Here is a 21,712-nt window from a genome sequence, read left to right as displayed (position 1 = left end):
CCCGAGGACATAGCCCGACCCGAGGGAGTGCCGACGGCAGCAGGGAATAAAATAGCTTATCAAGCTTTTATTTATAATTTAATTCAAAATATAATTATTAGTAAGTACAGGTTGAACCTCTCTTTCCACCACTACCGCCTGCCCCCCCACCCCACCCCACACCGACTTGAATACCCACCTTCAAGGCCACTTAGGCAATCAGTGCCTTCAGAATTGGACTGAGGAAGGAGTCTCCGTCTTCAGGAGAGCAGAGAGTATGAAGAAAAATGATCTGCGCATGTGCCACCCGGGAATGGTGCCGGACAAGCGGTGGTGCCAGATAAGGGAGTCCCGGATAAGAGAGGTTCAACCTGTACCTACTCACATGAAGGTCAAAATTACTATCATGCATTGTCTGCCAAAGCGTGATGGAGGCCTGGAAAAAGCTGATTGCTCACCCTCTCTAAGGGAATGGTGCATGGTTTTGGGGAGGGAGATAGAATAGCACATTAAACTTCAAAAACAAAACCCTTAGTATGTTTTTTTCCTGTTTGGACAAATATTAGTGGTAACACTATAGCCAGGTGAAGTTTTATATGAATCAGACATCTGGCAAAAATTCCACGCACAGAATGACAGCAGATTTCACAATTGTTGTGCTTTAAAAATATTGTTTAAAATTTCTTCACAATACTGGCAAAATTCAAAATTGTATTGTCTATTAAATATCCAAATATACAGACCAAGAGAGATAGTTTCTCTCCTGGAATGCCTAAAGTTAATTTTATTCCTGTTTTAAGACTTGGATCTGCAATTTCTGGTTCAATTTTTATTTCTTTTCACCCCAAAAATTCAGCATCTCTCCATTTTTTTGTGAATCATTAAGTTTATGAAAGCAAATTGTATAACCCCCTTATGAAACCTCAAGGTTTGACAGATTTCCAATGCATTACTTAAGGTTTCCCAATGATGAGTTAATGCAATTTAGCCTTTTTCAACAGCTAGAAGACATTAAAGTCATCCAATAACAACGGGTTGCTTAATGTAATCTCACCGAGTCTCTGTCCTCCATCACTCGCTGAGGTCTGGCAGGGGTGGCTGGATTTGTGCCCTTCAATCTTTTATACTGGGTAAACAGAATATTCATGGTGGCAAGCAGCACTTCAGACAAGTTGTGTCTAATCTGTATATAGAAAAGATTTGGTCATTAGTATTGCCACTGGTCACTGCGCAATCTCCTCTTACCTCATGCCCAAATGGGAAAATAGACGAGAGAGGTGCAAGTGGCAGACAATCCAGATTTTGCTGCAAGCAACAACCTGTTTTCCAGAATGGAAATAATACTGTATATTAAAATAGTAAAAACTGTAATACCATCACAGACTGTCTTAATGACCAACCTTGTTTGAGAGCTTGTTGTAACATTAGATGTATAGAGGATGAACAAAATAAGATAGACAAAGAGCGAGCTATGAAGCTCTACCCCATAAAAACAAATACTGCAGCACAGATGCAATTTGGCCCATTGTGCCTGTGCAGTGAAAGAGCTATCCAATTAATCCCACTCCCTGCCCTTTCCCCACAGCCTGGCTAATTTTTCAGCTTCAAGTCTTTATCTAATTCTCCTTTGAAAGTTATTATTGAATCTGCTTCCACCACCCTTTCAGGCAGTGCATTCCACCAAACAGGATCAAAGTGCTTTTTAAAAAAAAAAATTAAAACTGTTATATTTTGATTATATTAAATATCTCCTGCTCTGCTCTAACCTTTGAAGAGAACTCCCTGCTGTAACAATTTGTTTTTCCCCATTTCCCACAATTGTCCGAGAAAGAATGACAATTTTGTCCCAAACAGTAGGTAAATTTGTGGACCTTTGCCAGAGAGGAAAGTCCAAATTTATTTTGTATGGAGCTCTTACAGATAGCAGACCGAAGGTTTTCACCCTGGATTTAGATCCATGTCCCAGAAGACAATGGACAGTGGGTTCAAGATAGCTCCTGGGGTGGAAGCTCCTTTGCCCTTTTACCCCAAATCTCCTTTCTTCCACTGCTTAATTACTCTGCCACTGATATTGAAGGCATTTCAACCCAAACTGCAAGTTTAAAGCTACAGATTCAAAGCCCGCAGAGCCCACTGCCCATCCCCTGGCGTGCCTTTGTTCTTTCTCTCACTGAGCTTTGCAACGACTCGATCTCTGAAGAAACTTGATTTCCTTCACTCGCAAACAGGACCTCGTTGCTCTACGGACTACACTGTTTGACTCATTGGCTGTGGCTTTGCTCTTCTTTCAGTCGCTTCAAACCTTTGCTCTGAATTCTTATCAAATTGGTTTCCGATCACCGAAAGACATCGCTAGACTATGTTTCTGCTTTGAACTACACTGGATTACACCGCTACGTTTCTGCACTGGATTATACTGTAAGCCTACCTGCTGTTTCTCCATCTCCACTGCTAAAGTTTATTTTTCCTTTTAACTGCGGCTGTGTCTCTGCTGAACTGGTTCTACTGTTTTCTCAGCTCTGCTGGCTTCTAGCTAACTGCTTCCAGTTCACTCATTCTACCGATTTGTAACTTTGCTGGTCGCTGGCTGTGGTTTTACCGCAATCTACAAACTTGCATCAACGTCGCCATCATCTTTCTGCACCGCTACCGACTCTCCTTCCTACAGCACATCCTCAAACTCTCTACACTTCAAATAGCTTCAGGACTTCATTCGCCCGCTTTGGACAGTGGTTCGTTGATGCTCCATGCTGGCCCCATCCCGTTCATGTCAACTTGTCCTTCCATGGGACCTCTGACTTTGACCCTGGTCTCCCTAATACTGTATCCCATTAACTACTACAGTTTAAACAGGCCTATGTAAACTGAGCTTTTCCCATGTGTGCTTTAGCTGCCGCTCCGGACCCGAGCCATTTAATACTTTCCACTTTGCCCCCCACCTCTTTCCTTTTCTCTTTATCCCTCCCTGACCGCTCTCTCCTGTCGTCATGCCTCCTTTCATCTCTCCTCTCTCGGATACTCTGCCTTCCCAAATCCCTATCCCAATCCTTCATTATTCTTCGACTTTCCTGCCGCCCTCCCAGCCTTGACTCCCTATTCGATAAGCCTACAGCTTCCCTCTGTGCTTCTCTTGGCATCCTACAATGGGCCCGCCGAGGCACTCGTCGCTGCCTCCTTAAGAGCAGCAACCCCAGTTGTCCCACCCGACTCTCACCGACCTTCCCACCCTGTGCACCCACTGGGGGCTAATCTTGCCAATCTCCTCCCCGTCCAACTCACCCCCCGCCCACTAGCACTGACCCTGTGGACGCAGGCAGTGGGGCAGCCATCACCGACCCTCTCCACATCTCCCTCCAGAATGCCTGGTCACTGGTGAACAAGGCCCTTGCCATCCATGAGCTTATCATCAATGATGGCATCGACATCATGGCCCTGATGGAAATTTTGTTGACACCTTACCCTTAAATGCAGCTTCCCTGCCTGGCCATACTTTCCACTACTTGCCCCACCCAAAGCGCCGTGATGGCAGTGCGGCTCTCATCGCCAAGTTATACCTTGGATCCCCTACTCCTCCAGCACGTTCTCCTCGTTTGAGCATATCACCTTATTCCACTGCCCACCCAAGTACCATAAAAATATTACCGATATTTTTTCACTACTTTCCTCCCTCAGCGACTTCTCATCCTTGGTGATTTCAACCCCCCATCTTAATTCGTCATGCTCTCGCTTCTGAGTTCACTAGCCTCCTATCTTCCCTTAATCTCCTCAATCCATATTCACGGCCATCCCTTCGACCTTGCCATCACTCGTGGCTCCACTACCTCTATCCTGTCAATCGCAAATAAGGCTATCTCTGACCACTTCATAGAAACATATAAATTAGGTGCAGGAGCAGGTCATTCGGCCCTTCGAGCCTGCACCACCATTCAATAAGATCATGGCTGATCATTCAACCTCAGTACCCCTTTCCTGCTTTCTCTCCATACCCCTTGATTCCTTTGGTCGTAAGGACCATATCTAACTCCCTTTTGAATATATCTAACGAATTGGCCTCAACAACTTTCTGCGGTAGAGAATTCCACAGGTTAACCACTCTGAGTGAAGAAGTTTCTCCTTATCTCGGTCCTAAATGGCTTACCCCTTATTCTTAGACTGTGACCCCTGGTTCGGGAATTCCACAGCAACAGGAACATTCTTCTTGCGTCTAACCTGTCCAATCCCGTCAGAATTTTATATGTTTCTATGAGATCCCTCTCATCCTTCTAAACTCGTGAATATAAGCCCAGTTGATCCAGTCTCTCCTCATATGTCAGTCCTGCCATCCCAGGAATCAGTCTGATGAACCTTCGCTGCACTCCCTCAACAGCAAGAATGTCCTTCCTCAGATTAGGAGACCAAAACTGAACACAATATTCCAGGTGGGGCCTCACCAAGGCCCTGTACAACTGCAGTAAGACCTCCCTGCTCTATACTCAAGTCCCCTAGCTATGAAGGCCAACATGCCATTTGCCTTCTTCACCGCCTGCTGTACCTGCATGCCAACTTTCAATGACTGATGTACCATGACACCCAGGTCTCGTTGCACTTCCCCTTTTCCGAATCTGCCGCCATTCAGATAATATTCTGCCTTCGTGTTTTTGCCACCAAAGTGAATAACCTCACATTTATCCACATTATGCTGCATCTGCCATGCATTTGCCCACTCACCAAACCTGTCCAAGTCATCCTGCAGCCTCTTAGCGTCCTCCTCACAGCTCACACCGCCACACAGCTTAGTGTCATCTGCAAACTTGGAGATATTACACTCAATTCCTTCAGCTAATTCATTGATGTATATTGTAAATAGCTGGGATCCCAGCACTGAGCCCTGCGGCATCCCACTAGTCACTGCCTGCCATTCTGAAAAGGACCAGCTTATCCCGACTCTGCTTCCTGTCTGCCAACCAGTTCTCTATACCATTACCCCCCAATACCATGTGCTTTAATTTTGCACACCAATCTCTTATGTGGGACCTTGTCAAAAGCCTTTTGAAAGTCCAAATACACCACATCCACTGGTTCTCCCTTGTCCATTCTACTAGTTGCATCCTCAAAAAATTCTAGAAGATTTGTCAAGCATGATTTCTCTTTCATAAATCCATGCTGACTTGGACCGATCCTGTCACTGCTTTCCAAATGCGCTGTTATTTCATCTTTAATAATTGATTCCAACATTTTCCCCACTACTGGTGTCAGGCTAACCGGAATATAATTCCCCGTTTTCTCTCTCCCTCCTTTCTTAAAAAGTAATGCGACATTAGCTACCCTCCAGTCCATAGGAACTGATCCAGAGTCGATAGACTGCTGCAAAATGATCACCAATGCATCCACTATTTCTAGGGCCACTTCCCTAAGTACTCAGGGATGCAGACCATCAGGCCCTGGGGCTTTATTGGCCTTCAATCCCATCAATTTCCCAAACAAAATTTCCTGACTAATAAGGATTTCCTTCAGTTCCTCCTTCTCATGAGATCCTCGGTCCCCTAGTATTTCCGGAAGGTTATTTGTGTCTTCCTTCGTGAAGACAGATCCAAAGTATTTGTTCAATTGGTCTGCCATTTCTTTGTTCCCCATTATAAATTCATCTGATTCTGACTGCAAGGGACCTACTTTTGTCTTCACTAAGCTTTTTCTCTTCACATATCTATAGAAGCTTTTGCAGTCAGTTTTTATGTTCCCAGCAAGCTTCCTCTCATACTCTATTTCCCCCCTCCTCTTCACCTCTCTACCTCGCTTTTCTCCTTCAAGACGCTCCTTAAAACTACCTCGTAGACCAAGCTTTTGGTTACCTGCCCTAATTTCTCCTCACGTGGCTTAGTGTCATATATTTTGTCTTATAATACTCCTGTGAAGTGCCTTGGGACACTTCACTACGTTGTGGCGCTATATAAATACAAGTTGTTGTTGTTAACCTACACAAAAAATCTGCAAAAGGACAGACAGGGTAAGTGAGAGGGCAAAAATTTGGCAGATGGAGTATAATGTTGGAAAGGGCGAGGTCATGCACTTTGGCAGAAAAAAATCAAAGAGCAAGTTATTATTTAAATGGAGAAAGATTGCAAAGTGCTGCAGTACAGCGGGACCTGGGGGTAGTTGTGCATGAAACACAAAAGGATAGTATGCAGGTACAGCAAGTGATCAGGAAGGCCAATGGAATCTTGGCCTTTATTGCAAAGGGGATGGAGTATAAAAGCAGGGAAGTCTTGCTACAGCTATACAGGGTATTGGTGAGGCCACACCTGGAATACTGCGTGCAGTTTTGATTTCCATATTTACGAAAGGATATACTTGCTTTGGAGACAGTTCAGAGCAGGTTCACTAGGTTGATTCCAGAGATGAGGGGGTTGACTTATGAGGAAAGGTTGAGTAGGTTGTGCCTCTACTCGTTGGAATTCAGAAGATTGAGAGGTGATCTTATCGAAACGTGTAAGATTATGAGGGGGATTGACAAGGTGGATGCAGAGAGTTTCCACTGATGGGGGAGACTAGAACTTGATCTTAGAATAAGGGGATCGCCCATTTAAAACTATGAGGAGAAATTTCTTCTGAGGGTTGTAAATCTGTGGAATTCGCTGCCTCAGAGAGCTGTGAAAGCTGGGACATTGAATAAATTTAAGACAGAAATAGGCAATTTCTTAAACGATAAAGAGATAAGGGGTTATGGGGAGCGGGTAGGGAGGTGGAGCTGAGTCCATGATCAGATCAGTCACGATCTTATTGAATGGCTGAGCAGGCTCGAAGGGCCGTATGGCTTACTCCTGTTCCTATTTCTTATGCTAACCTGTCGAAAATATTGCCACTTTTTACAGAAGTAAGCTGGAGCCTCTCAGGCAGAAAGGAATATAATTAAGTGCTATCCTATGTTAAACTTTGCATCTTTTTAAAGTAGCATCCAGACCAGAGAAGTACAGGAATTCAGTCTCAGAATTTACTGCATCCCAGACAGCCAGACCTCTGCAATTCTACAGCCCAATGACAGGCCTGAAATTTCACACCTTTGAAGGATCCATACACAATAGTATTAAAGCAAGCCATTCTCAGCAAAAGCTTCTTACCTCGTCGCTGAAATTTCGGAAAGCTGCTACTCTCTCCTCGACACTCTCCTGACTGAGAGGCACGAGTTTCAGTCTCTCCATGACCTACATGGGAAAAAGTAGCCGTACAGTTAGACAGACCACTAAGAACTATAAATATATAATAAAGTGGGTCTTGTATTATTAGTTGAGAAACTTGGAGGAAGGCCCACAGTACAGGACAGTAACAGGAAACAGTATGTGAGAAGAGCAGATAAATCAAGCAGTGGTTAAGTGATGCTAAGCTTGAATTTTAAACACCTGGTAAGAGAAAAGGAAGACTAAGGAAAGTAGGAGTTCCTGCAATGATTTAAAACAAAAATATACCTACCAAAGAGTTATTCTGATCAACATTACAACAAAGTAAATAGTAACTTTAACTCTACATGAGTGTTTGTTGCATTGATCAGTGCCTGGAGAAGCAGAAGAGCAGGTTATTGCTGCCCTCCTCAGGCTGCTGTTGAAACTACACTCCAGCCAATGGTTCCACCCACTGTAAGAGTGGATCACAGTCTTGGACATAGAAAGACTTGCATTAATATAGCACCTGTCACGACTAACGGACGTCTCAAAGTGCTTTACAGCCAATTATGTACTTTTGGAGTGTAGTCACTGTTGCAATGTAGGCAACATGGCAGCCAATTTGCACACAGCAAGCTTCCACAAACAGCAATGTGATAATGACCAGATAATCTGTTTTTTTGTTATTTTGATTGAGGGATAAATATTGGCTAGGACACAGTGGATAACTCCCCTGCTCTTCTTTGAAATAGTGCCATGGGATCTTTTGCGTCCACTTGAGAGAACAGACGGGGCCTCGGTTTAATGTCTCATCTGAAAGATGGCTCCTCCGACAGTGCAGCCCTCCCTCAGCACTGCACTAGAGTGTCAGCCTAGATTTATGTGCTCAAATGTGTGCAGTGGGACTCAAACCCACAACCTTCTAATTCAGAGGCGCGAGTGCTACCCATTGAGCCATAGCTGACATTGATAAAAATAAACAGCTTCGAGATAATCCTTTGTTTCTGACTGGAACTTCATTGGTTAAGTGAAGGGGAATAAAGTTTACTATATTTTAATGAAATGAACATGTAATAACTCACATCGATTGCTCTGTCAATATTCCCAGAATGGTACTCATCAAAGAAGGTAATTAGGTCCAGTAGAAGGTAGAAAGTGCTGTCAACTGACTTTTCCGCAGCGACTCCCCGATTGCGATACCTATCAAAAAAGAAAAAGGATATCCTAAGAAAACATTTGTTACTCTACAGCTATACAATGCCCTGGTTAGATCACACCTGGAATACTGTGCAGTTCTGGGCAGCACACCATAGGAAGGATATATATATTGGCTTTGGAGGAAGTGCAGCGTAGATTTACCCTATTGATACCTGGACTCCAAGAGTTAAATTACGAGGAGAGATTACGCAAACTAGGCTTGAATTCCCTGGAATTTTGAAGATTAAGGAGTGATTTGATCAAAGTTTTTAAGATATTAAGGGGAACTGATAAGGTAGAGAGAGAGAGAGAGAGAGAGAAACTATTTCTGCTGGTTGGGGAGTCTAAAAATTAGAGCCAGACCTTTCAAAGTGAAATTAGGAAAAATTAGAAACATAGAAAATAGGTGAAGGAGTTGGACATCCGGCCCTTCATGCCTGCACCACCATTCAATAAGATCATGGCTGATCATTCCCTCAGTTCCCCTTTCCTGCTTTCTCTCCATACCCCTTGATCCCTTTAGCCGTAAGGGCCATATCTAACTCCCTCTTGAATATATCCAATGAACTGGCATCAACAACTCTCTGCGGTAGGGAATTCCACAGGTTAACAATGCTGAGTGAAGAAGTTTCTCCTCATCTCAGTCCTAAATGGCCCACCCCTTATCCTAAGACTGTGTTCCCCTGGTTCTGGACTTCCCCAACATCGGGAACATTCTTCCCGCATCTAACCTGTCCAGTCCCATCAGAATTTTATATGTTTCTATGAGATCCCCTCTCATCCTTTTAAACTCCAGTGTATAAAGGCCCAGTTGATCCAGTCTCTCCTATGTCAGTCCAGCCATCCCGGGAATCAGTCTGGTGAACCTTCGCTGCACTCCCTCAATAGCAAGAATGTCCTTCCTCAGATTAGGAGACCAAAACTGAACACAATATTCCAGGTGAGGCCTCACCAAGGCCCTGTACAACTGCAGTAAGACCTCCCTGCGCCTATACTCAAATCCCCTAGCTATGAACGCCAACATACCATTTGCCTCCTTCACCGCCTGCTGTATCTGCATGCCAACATTCAATGACTGATGAACCATGACACCCAGGTCTCATTGCACCTCCCCTTTTCCTAATATGCAGCCATTCAGATAATATTCTACCTTAGTGTTTTTGCCACCAAAGTGGATAACCTCACATTTATCCACATTATACTGCATCTGCCATGCATTTGCCCACTCACCTAACCTGTCCAAGTCGCCCTGCAGCCTCTTAGCGTCCTCCTCACAGCTCACACCGCCACCCCGTTTAGTGACATCTGCAAACTTGGAGATATTACACTCAATTCCTTCATCTAAATCATTAATGTATATTGTAAAGAGCTAGGGTCCCAGCACTGAGCCCTGCGGCACCCCACTAGTCACTGCCTGCCATTCTGAAAAGGACCCGTTTATCCCGACTCTCTGCTTCCTATCAGCCAACCAGTTCTCTATCTTTGTCAGTACATTACCCCCAATACCATGTGCTTTGATTTTGCACACCAATCTCTTGTGTGGGACCTTGTCAAAAGCCTTTTGATAGTCCAAATACACCACATCCACTGGTTCTCCCTTGTCCACTCTACTAGTTACATCCTCAAAAAATTCCAGAAGATTTGTCAAGCATGATTTCCCTTTCATAAATCCATGCTGACTTGGACCGATCCTGTCACTGCTTTCCAATTGCGCTGCTATTTCATCTGTAATAATTGATTCCAACATTTTCCCCACTACTGATGTCAGGCTAACCGGTCTATAATTACCCATTTTCTCTCTCCCTCCTTTTTAAAAAAAGTGGTGTTACATTAGCTACCCTCCAGTCCATAGAAAGTGATCCAGAGTCGATAGACTGTTGGAAAATGATCACCAATGCATTCATTATTTCTACGGCCACTTCCTTAAGTACTCTGGGATGCAGACTATTAGGCCTTGGGGATTTATCGGCCTTCAATCCCATCAATTTCCCTAACACAATTTCCCGCCCAATAAGGATATCCTTCAGTTCCTCCTTCTCACTAGACCCTCAGTCCCCTAGTACTTCCGGAAGGTTATTTGTGTCTTCCTTCGTGAAGACAGAACCGAAGTATTTGTTCAACTGGTCTGCCATTTCTTTATTCCCCATTATAAATTCATCTGAATCTGACTGCAAGGGACCTATGTTTGTCTTCACTAATCTTTTTCTCTTCACATATCTATAGAAGCTTTTGCAGTCAGTTTGTGTGTTTCCGGCAAGTTTCCTCTCATACTCTATTTTCCCCCACCTAATGAAACCTTTTGTCCTCCTTTGCTGAATTTTAAATTTCTCCCAGTCCTCAGGTTTGCTGCTTTTTCTGACCAATTTATATGCTTCTTCCTTGGATTTAACACTATCCTTGATTTCCCTCGTTAGTCACCTTCCCCGTTTTATTTTTACTCCAGACAGGAATGTACAATTGTTGAAACACTGCTACACACAAAGGGTGGTAGAAGTTTGGAACTTTCTTCTGCAAATGACAATTGGTGCTAAGCCAATTGTTAATTACATATCTGAGATTGATAGATTTGTGTTAACCAAAGGTATTAAGGGATATGGGGCAAAGACAAAGGATATGGAGCTAGGCCACAGATCAGCCATGATCTCATTGAATGACAGAACAAGCTCGAGAGGCTAAATGGCCTATGCCTGTTCCTATAAACAATTCTGGATTCTGAAAGATACCAGTAAACGACCCTTGTAATTGCAATCATTTTCAAACAGTTCATGCCAGTGACTGTTAGGGATTTCTATGACATACAGAAAATAGTCCATTTATTTTTCAGAAGATAACTTCCATTTCTAAAGCGTTCATTGCATAAAGAAAGAAAAACATCTCCAACTGCTTTGTGAGTCAGAGCAGAAAGTGGGTTTGGGAGACAATTCCAGAGATGAGGAATCTATTATTCACATAGCTGTATGTGGGAGCTTGTTGTGCCCGATTGGCTGCCGTGTTTCCTACATTACAACAGGGAATACGCTTCAAAAAGTACTTAGTTGGCTATAAAGCGCTTTGGGATGTCCTGAGGTTGTGAAAGACGCTATATAAATGCAAATTTGTTCTTTTTATTAACTGTAGTAAATTCCCTACAACATGTGTTAGGCTAGCTGGTCTATAATTCTCTGCAATTTTCCAATCTAAAGGAACAATTCCTGAATCAAGTCAACTTTGGAAGATTAGTTGGGGCATAGCTTGAGGATTAGTCTTCACTGCCCCAAAAGCCTGTATATTTTATTGACTGCTTCACTTGCTCTAAAGATATCTATATTGAGAGTCATGTATCTATCTGAACAATGTGGCATTTGCTTCAAGTCATCTAGTTTAAAAAATATATATTCCTTCTTAATGGTTTTAATCAGATAAGTTTCATAGCACTGAAAATTCAGTTCAAATTATGTTTACGAGCTGCTGGAGATAATTAAACCCAAGTGAACTAGCATGCAATGCAATTTCAATGAGACTACAAAGAGCACAGTTATGATGCATGGATAAATAATTAACAGTCCGTTTTTAAATAAGGCATTTTCCATTACCTTTATACAGGGTTAAGTTAAAGACAAAACGTTTAGCAGAACCTGCAGCTCCTACCTCTCAGCTACTGAAAGTGCCATGTTTTTCAATCGCTCTTTGTTAGACTGGGGTGCACTGATTTGTGGTATCACAGGACTCAACAGTTTGTTCATCAGCTCCAGGACCTTGTCTGGATTCTGGAGGTAGAATGTTATTGAAGTGTTAATCTACTGATTAATATATTCTGAACATACAAAATCTTGGCGCATGATTCTGCATCAACAGATGGCTGATCTGGCTCTCCAAGCTACATCCAGCACAGTTGACAAGTATCGCCATATTCCCTTATTTGCAGAGAAAATGACAGTCAATGGCTCTGTGGCATTGTGGAGATGTAGAATACTTCTTAATCTTAAGATACCAGCCACGGGCCTCAATGGTTTGCACAATTGCACCACGCAACTTTCACTGGAACTTACGATTGCGTGGGTGTATTTTCACTTTTTCCGCCCAGCAGAAAACAGAGGCAGGAGATCGGCCGCCTATTTTAGTTTCCCTCGAAAATCGGGCGGACCATCCGCTGCTGCTGGTTTTCTAGTCGGCGTTAAGTGAAAATTCTACCCCATCAGTCATAGCTCATCGGTATGGAAGCCCCGCAGGGTGCACATGCACATCCCTTACAATAGCAGAATGCAGAAGAAGGATGTGGATGTAAACTGCTGGCATTGATGTATAAAGTGACCCCAGAAACCGAGACATTCTTCAGTGGCTAAACAACCAAACCGTTTCAGAATGCTGATTTTTGCTTTTATTTTCTATTTCACCGTTTCCCTTTTCTTGGTCTCCTCAATCGTTGCCATCCTTCGACATGTGTTAAAGGGGGGAGGGAGGAGAAAGTGGGAGTGAGCAAACTGGCCTGAGATTTCTTCCAGTACCACTTTGACATCAGGCAGAAGGAGGTGCAAAAGTGGTAATTCTCCCACCTTGGTGGAATACCTGGCCTCCGCTCTACTGTCCCACAACAGCAAGTGCAAGATTGGGAACTGGGTGTGTGGAGGACTGCAGGCACAAAGCTGCATTCCACAATCCTTTGACACAGTGCATTGGGGTTCCAAAAGACACTGCTGCGCTAGTAGGACTGGCATATGCTTAACATCCTTATGGGTCCTACTGTAAGTGTAAAACATGCTTTCAGCATATGTCAGGTCACAAAGAAGGATTGCAGACACCTCTACCCAATTTAAAAAGCCCTCATTATAGCAACCTGCACCAACTTCAATTAACTGAAACAGCTGGCTCATCACTTTAATACTTTATTCGTTGAAGCTGTAGGATCCTTCTTGGTGAAAGCTCATGTAATAAATGTGTAGCTATACTAATCCAAGGAACTGAAAGGCCCTTTGAACACCATTACATTCCACACCAAGGGTCAGGCAGACAACATCTGAGTCAGCTCTTCCAAAGGCAGATTGATGACCTGCTGGATTTGGACCGTTAAGTCTGTGAAAATTAAAGACTGTGAAAATCGATGTCAGCAAAGCTTACAGACTGCGCTGCTGAAATGAATAGATCTGGGAGTCACCACTAAATTATGCCTGTGTTTCCATTGTTTTTTTTTAATGTTAAAAACCAGTGATAATGATCCTAACAAGGTCAAGCACCCGAATAAATGTCAAGGAAAGCCTTTCAGAGAGCCGAGGAGTCCTTTTCCATAAAAAATGAAAACAGACAAAGGCAGAGCTTCACATAAGCACAGCGATGACTGATTGATGAGAACTGTGATCAGCCAGTCATAATTTGGCACGTGTTCCATCTATTTCCAGAATTGTTCATCTTGTGAGAATGCTTTCAGTATTCTCAACTCACAAGATCACTCCAATATAACACACAGGATGACTGGCATCAGATGGACAACAAACTGGTCACATACAACTCATTGTACCAGTACACTATAAACTAGAATACTTCAGTAATTCTCAGCACCTTTGTATAAAAATGAACAGAAGACATGTTACAATTCCTCACTCACTGGTTTTGAAATGAAGAGATTAATATAATTAATACTGGCACAGCCAACAAGGCGACTACAGAATGGTAGGAACCCTTCCATGATTCCCCACACCATGAGTTCCTGGTCTTAATTGGACTATTAGGGGAAATCCAAGGAAGACGAGACAATTAAAGCAACTCAGACTGCAACTACTGCAGAGTTAGAGTGGCAGAGACTTGGGAATTTACCCATTTATTCCCCCCTCAAGCTGAGAAATATTACGTGGCACATGCAAAGAACAGAAAGAGTCTTTAAAAAAAAAAATTCCCCTGTGATTCTGGATGGGAAAGGAAGATGATAATACATTTTACAAAAATATTACAATGTAATACACAGCACTTGTCCAAAATTTATTCAAATAATTTTAAACAAATAATAAAAAAATCTATACCATGAAGGCATAATTTAAATGCAGTTTGGAGGAAACCTAATCATCCTCATTAACATACATCTACAGAGATACTTTGAAGTTAGCTGCCTACCTTGGCCAGGTCGTAAAGCTTCACGGCCTCTTCAAAAAGGCCCTTATTTTCAGCGACTGATGCGACCTTACTGATAACAGCTCTCGTGTCTCCAGCAAACTTGTCGATTACACCAGGCTGATCAGAAAAAAAAACAGTTGCAGTAAAATAAATGATATTGTGTAATTAGCTTCAGATAGTTACATAATTCCGCTGAAATTTTCCATGGGCAACTAGGTAGCAAAGCTTATTGGAAAACAGTGTTCAGAATGTCAATAGAATGGCTAGTACAGGAAATGGAAATATCGTAAACAGTGCAGCAGGGAGTGATCTTCTGAGACTGGGGTTAAGGAATATAGTCCATTGAGAATAGAGTGTGCTTTGCTCTATGTCTAACCCTTGCTAAACCTGATCAGATATTATTTGATGTGATCACCAGGTGCTAAACACAAGACAATTAATCCCCAGCAAAGACATCCTCAATGAGTGCAAAAACTATGGATTTTTGCAGAAAATAAATTAATATCTGAAACGTTACTTACAATTACTATTGATAATACCATTGCTTAAAAAAACAAAGTCAGTTTAGCTCCAATGCCTAAGTAAGCATTTAGGGTTGTGTGGCATACATTGCAAAAGTCATGGTCAGGGAATTCTCAAAAATAAACCCGTTAAGCATTTTGTTTTGGTCAGCCAGGTACAAACACATCAACTTGCTGAGGAATCTCCAAATCAAACCACAGAGAATTCTACACAGGTTGAGTTTCTGCTTGGCCAATACCCTCTGCTAATACTAAAAGTGCACAGCTTACCAGGCATGGGTGAACTTTACACATACCCACACAATGGCATTCTTAAAGGGAAATAACTCCAAATTAAATCATACTGACTCCAGTTTATACAGTGGTAAGCCAGGGTCCATAGTCCTGATCAGTAGAGTGACCACCACTGCATGTGAAAGTGTCAGGGCCGGAATCAGACTTGGCAACAATGTCCACTGTGGCCAAACAACCTGTTAACACTCACTGACCAGGCTCACATGATTACTTGGGCATGCAGTTTGAATGCTGCTAGTATCCATAGACCTGTATCCCAGCATTAGTCTAGAGAAGCAGTAAAGGGAGAAAACGGGAAGGAAGAGAAATACAACATAACTGAGACACAGTCTCGCTTGAAGTCGTGGTGGAACCATATTACACATTTGGATGCAACAAAACTGTTTACTCAAACTTGAGCCTACACGTCATTAAATGTTAGTAGGAAGCGCTCTTCAAAATAAGGTTTTTGAAGAGAAAGGGAAAAAAAAAATCTAGTGTCATAGCAAATCTCATCTCACCTTTCGACTGCCATCTTTCTCTAATCGTCCAAGTAACATGTCAAACTAGAAACAAGGAATGAAAAAATTATTTAAAAATAAAAACGGAACGTACCATGTGACAGGTTTTGCAGTATGTCTCAGCTGATGCACTGCTTACCTCTCGGCTTTCAATGACAAGCTCACTGACACATCGCATGAACATGTTTTCTCCTTGACTGTCACTCTCATTTCTGCAGAAAGTGAGACACAGTGAAATAAGCCTCAATCTGATGTGACAGTTGAGTTCCAGAACATGTTGTGCAGGTTGGAAAGCCATTTTCTAGTTGTGCTCTCCTTTTCTCTTCAGTACCTCGCAATTTATTCTGAGTGAAATCCTTCTATTAATAGTGGCGTGCAGCCGGTTGAACTCGAGCACCCTGCTTCAGCAACTGAACATGCATCATTCATTTACATGACTGTGGAGATGCTGCTTCTCATTATGTCAGTCATTGGTCAAATTATGTACAAATGTGTATGAGAACATGTTGGAAATTTAGAAACCTGCATACTGGAGAAGTATGTGCCGATTGATAAGTCACTAAATAACTTCATATCCACATTAAACACTAATATTTACTCGACAGGGAATTTCCAGTGAGCAACTGGAGGTCATTTTCCTATAACCTAGCAGTATTGGCACCATTAATAAACCTCTTCAGTGATCATCAGCTCACATCAAGGACATGAAGCTCAAATAATGAATACTGCACCTAGTACTTAAAGAAACTGCCTTATAAAACTGAAAGTATATATTCTAAACAGATACAAGATAATGGACCAGAAATCCCAGTTTCTCCTTCCTGCAGACGTTCGATTGGATTCTAGAAAAAGATGTGCACTTAACCTGAACCTGCTGTGCCCATGCGAGTTCCCGGTCCTGAGGCCTCCACTGACTGCACGTCGCAGCACGTGCACGTCAGAACGTGCGCAGGGCTGGAGCTGCAGTCACATGGCTCTGAGCAGCCAATCAAGGTAAAGTATGTTCTCATTCATTTTAATGGGAACTCCGTAAGTTGGCGTCGCCCCCCACCTCCAAACACACAAAATATACACTAAATATTTAACATTAATTTAAATTAGTTACTTATGTATTATTAAAAAATATATTTTTCCAATTTTTAAAAAAGTTTTTAAAAATATGTTTTTAAATAAATTTAGTGGGCAGGGTTTAAAAAAAATGAGTTTTTTACATTTTATTTTTTATGTTTTAAGTGTGATTTAAAACTCTTACACCTGTAAAAGTACTGTAAGTGCCTGCTTTTATTAGGCGCAAGAGTTTTCAGGACATCCGCTGGGCAAGATATGGGTAAATCCCGCAACCTTGCCTATGCAAATGTCCTCGCTCCTGAGATGCATTGGCTCTGTCAAACTCCAGCATGCGCACTGAAAACCGGCTTTTGCAATGCCTTCCTGGGTCCGCTCAGACTCCGCATGGACCCCGGGAGGCCAGAATTTCTGGGCCAATGCTTTCAAGGTTAAGAAGTCATCTTAATGGTGGTTTGCAATTCCTAAAGCCTTGCCCTCAATTTACCCCTCTGATTAGATTATTGCCTTGTAAACTAGAGGTGATCCAAAACTCGGCAGCCCGTGTCCCAACTCGCACCATCCCGCTCACCCATCACCCCTATGCTTGCCGACCTACATTGGCTTCAGGTTAAGCAACGCCATGATTTCAAAATTCTCATCCTTATTTTCAAATCCCTCCATGGCCTCGCCCCTCCCTATCTGTAATTTCCTCCAGCCCCACAACCCCCCCCACACCGAGATGTCTGCGCTCCTCTAATTCTTCCCTCTTGAGCATCCCTGATTATAATCGCTCAACCATTGGTGGCCGTGCCTTCTGTTGCTTAGATCCCAAGCTCTGGAACTCCCTGCCTAAACATCTCCACCTCTCTTTCAAGACGCTCCTTAAAACATACCTCTTTGACCAAGCTTTTCTAATTTCTACTTATGTGGCTTGGTGTCAAATTTTTTATCTCATAATACTCCAATACTTCTGTGAAGCACCTTGGGACGTTTCACTACGTTAAAGGCGCTTATAAATAAAAGTTGTTGTTGTTATACACACTTGGATTCCCACTACTTTCTGCATTGACCCAGCTTATCGATTCACATTTACAATGTCCCCATCAGAATAAAATTTGTGCAATGGGCTGGCTTGTAGTGCACTTGAGAAAAATGTTTTGTTATTTATGCATTTCATAATTTGCTAAAAGGAAATACACTATATTAAAGCTTAAAGGCTGCATCTGAAGCTGCCCAGATTGTGATGGATATTAAGGAACGTTACCTGAGGAAATAGAAATATTGAAGTGCCTCTCTGGGATCAGTGGGTTCAAATTTCCTAGTGTACAGCATTAGCAGACGGATGAAATTAAGGCGTCGTATTGGTCGGGGATCCACATTGTCTTGACTTACTGTTAGGAGATTACAAAACTCAATTACAAAAGAACAGCAACATAGAAACACAGAGTCAAAATATTGAAATTGGATATTTCCTCTCAAAAAGCTTGCCAGGTCAGGCAAACCTCAAGAAATGTGAAAATGAGCTACAAAGCAGCGTTTACTTCTGGATCTTGGGAAATCAAATTCAAGATACACCAGTGTAGTTTTCTTGAGAATTAATATGGGAGATTGAGACCTTCTGCACATCATAAATGATATATTTAAGAGAACCAAGACATTAAGATAAAAGTAGATTGAGATGATAGTTCAGTAGCTCCTGCTACAAAACATTATACTCTGCACTGGAGTCCTGGTCAGGCTACTAGATGGATCATGGTAACAAAGATTGTTTGTTTTTGGAAGCAACTGGGGAAAGAGAAATGTTGCAACAATCAGCATGCCTCATGTTAGTATTGATAGCCTTGGAGAAGTCTGAAAACAAGACTGATCTACCTTCAACTTCAAACATGGTGACAAGAGGAAAAACTTTTGAGCAAAGGACCAATAATGTGGAAAATTCCATGACTGGGCTTGTGAACAATTGAAACATACTCAATGACTTGAACAAACAAGGCTAATTATACAAAGATTAAAATTGGTTCATGGTTTCTTTAGTTACCAAGTAATTTTCCACTCTAAACAGATATCTATCTAGATTACTTATAAAATTATGCAAACTATTAGTCAACCTGAAATTGTTTCCTCAGACCAAGTCTCACACAGAAACTTGAGTTGGAACATCTCTGTTATTTCTGTTAAGTATGTTTAGGTTAAACCCTTTTGACTGTATTTAAGTAGTTTATGATTCCCAGAGAGAGTTCTTCCCCTTGATGGGAATATAAATGCCTACCAAGAACTCCCCCAGGTGAATCAAATGGTTAACATAAGAACATAAGAAATAGGAGCAGGAGTAGGCCATTTAGCTCCTCGAGCCAGCTCCGCCATTCAATAAGATCGTGGCTAATCTGATCATGGACTCAGCTCCACTTCCCCGCCAGCTCCACATAACCCTTTAACTCCCTTATTGCTCAAAAATCTGTCTATCTCCGTCTTAAATACATTCAATGACCCAGCCTCCACAGCTCTCTGTGACAGAGAATTCCCTCCCTCGGAGATTACAACCCTCAGAGAAGAAATTCCTCCTCATCTCAGTTTTAAATGGGTGACCCTTTATTCTAAAACTATACCCCCTAGTTCTAGATTCCCCTATGAGCGGAAACATCCTTTCTGCATCTACCTTGTTGAGCCCCCTCATTATCTTATATGTCTCAATAAGATCACCTCTTATTCTTCTCAACTCCAATGAGTACAGGCTCAACCTTTCTTTTTAAGTCAATCCTTTCATCTCAGGAATCAACTGAGTGAACTTTCTCTGAACTGCCTCCAATGTAAGTATATCCCTCTTTAAATAAGGAAATCAAAACTGTACACAGTACACTAGGTGTGGCCTCACCAATACCCTATAAAGTTGTAGCAGTACTGACAGTAACCAGCTGAGCCACACAAACCATGAAGAACCCATGTTCAATGCCTGGTCTGTGCAGCTCTTAATACAACCGATACAATTAGCCTCAGCGCCCAAGTGTGGGATGGGATAAATGGGCAAGCATTCCTGAACTCAAATCCAGCAGCCCCCAAGCTAGAGCATATGTGAATATCAGGTGAAGGGAATGGATTTGGTTGGAAGCACCCCTACAATCAAACTACTACCAATATTCACCGTCTAGGCTAACAACGGCCAATTGAACAAGATACCCAAGGGTGCTTGGAGTACCATACCCCATGTGAGGACGAAGAGTACCGACAGGAAAAGAATGACATATTGATTAGAACGAAGGCCTGTGCCCAAATACTCTGAGCCAAAGTTTACTTGATACAGTAAATCCTCTATGCTTCAGTTGTAGAGCTCAGGTCAGTCCTATCTGTAGTAGTGTGTTAATTTTGAGTGTCGAACCTCAAGAAAGATACAGTGGCCTTGGTCGGGGTACACTGCAGATTCACCATAGCTTAAAAGGTTAAATGATGAGGATACATTGCGTAAACCTGGTTTGTAGTGCCTGGAGTTTATAAAGTTGAGGGGTGATCTAATCAAGGTCTTTAAAATGATAAAAGGATTTGATAGGATGGATACAAAGAAACAATTTTCTCAGATGTAGAAATCTAGATCAAGGAGGCCATCATAAAACTAGACCTAAACCATTCAGGAGTGAAATCAGGAAGCACTTTTTCCACACAAAAGGGTAGTGGAAATCTGGAACTCTGTTTCCCAAAAGGCTGTAGTTGCTGGGTCAACTGGAGCTTTCAAGATTGAGATTGATAAACTTGTGTTAGGCCAGAGTATCAATGGATATGGAGTAAAGGCAGGAAATGGAGTTGAGGTATAGCCTGCAGTGTCTCATTGGCCTACATCTGTTCCTTTGTTCCTCTATTGCACTGCTGTCATCAAATATACAAAAAAAATATTTGAAAGCAGTGTGTTACAGGTAGAACTCTGCTAATTACATACAGACCTTGGAGAGTTGCACAGGAGATTTACAAGAAAGATACCAGGGTTGAGGGACTTTCGTTATATGGGAAGATTGGAATGCACTGCCTGAAAGGGTGGCGGAAGCAAATTCAATAGCAACTTTCAAAAGGGAATTGGATGTGTACTTGAAAGTAAAATAAATTGCTGGTCTATGGGGAAAGAGCATGGAAGTGGGACTAATTTGATAGCTCTTTCACAGGCACGATGGGCCAAATGGCTTCCTTCTGTGCTGTATGTTTCCTCAGAGGTTGTGGTATATTGAGCAAAATTATGACCTCACTTCTGCACAATTAACAGATTATATAGTCATTCGCATCTATAATTTCCCGGTGAAAATCAATTTAGAAGCACTTTTTTCCTTGCAAAAGGAAGATCGGCAGTGACTGGGAATATGTCTGAACCATTAATTGAAGAATTGTATTTTAAAACTATCTATTTCAAATGAGGTAAAGGACCTGTACAGGACAGTTCTAACATTGTACTTACACAGCTGTGCACTTTGAGCAGATGATTTCAGAAGAAGTTTTAACTCATAAAGGACCAATGCCACATGCACTGCATGGCAACGCAGTCGCTCTACACGGAAGAGGAAGGCGATAGCGGCTTCAAATTGGGCTGTAAGGAAAAGCACTTGGAAGTACAGGAAAGGATGCTGGTTGGCTGCAAAGTGGGATTCACCTGAGGAGGGAAAAAATATTCAGCCACACGGTAACAATGAAAGACTTGACTGCAGCTTTGTAGATCAACAACTTCTAGAATATTCAAAACTAAGTGTTACAGAAGTTGAAGGATGTCTTTATTTCTATGATCCACTTATCGGAATTAATGTAATAATCAATTGCCCTGGATAGAAACATTGAATAAAGTTATAATTGAGAGAAGGCATGAATGAAACTTTCTATATATGAAAATTAGATGAACTGTTGGAAGGCCTGAACTCCTTACAAATGTCACAACTATCATACATAAACACTGTGGTTTTCCACTTATCAAACAAAGCAATTTTGCTGTGGA

At 42.1% G+C, this 21,712-nt stretch overlaps 1 protein-coding gene across 1 annotated transcript in view; it reads right to left on the bottom strand.

The window, feature by feature from the left end:
• nup93 (nucleoporin 93) overlaps positions 1–21,712 on the bottom strand; it is a 169,903-nt gene that overhangs the window by 837 nt on the left and 147,354 nt on the right. Inside the window, exons 13-21 of the mRNA XM_070896888.1 lie at positions 21,185–21,376; positions 18,017–18,143; positions 15,845–15,917; positions 15,706–15,750; positions 14,391–14,507; positions 11,937–12,055; positions 8,195–8,312; positions 7,074–7,157; positions 1,034–1,162 (exon numbers count right to left, since the gene is read on the bottom strand). Of these exons, the coding sequence (XP_070752989.1) occupies positions 1,034–1,162; positions 7,074–7,157; positions 8,195–8,312; positions 11,937–12,055; positions 14,391–14,507; positions 15,706–15,750; positions 15,845–15,917; positions 18,017–18,143; positions 21,185–21,376 (1,004 nt within the window). The remainder of the gene's footprint in view (positions 1–1,033; positions 1,163–7,073; positions 7,158–8,194; positions 8,313–11,936; positions 12,056–14,390; positions 14,508–15,705; positions 15,751–15,844; positions 15,918–18,016; positions 18,144–21,184; positions 21,377–21,712) is intronic.

This window comes from Pristiophorus japonicus, chromosome 13, assembly GCF_044704955.1.
Source record: "Pristiophorus japonicus isolate sPriJap1 chromosome 13, sPriJap1.hap1, whole genome shotgun sequence".
In the NCBI taxonomy this organism is placed as follows: Eukaryota; Metazoa; Chordata; class Chondrichthyes; family Pristiophoridae; genus Pristiophorus; species Pristiophorus japonicus.
The sequence above is the reverse complement of the archived record's forward strand: the minus strand, read 5'-3'. Positions and strand labels throughout refer to the sequence as shown.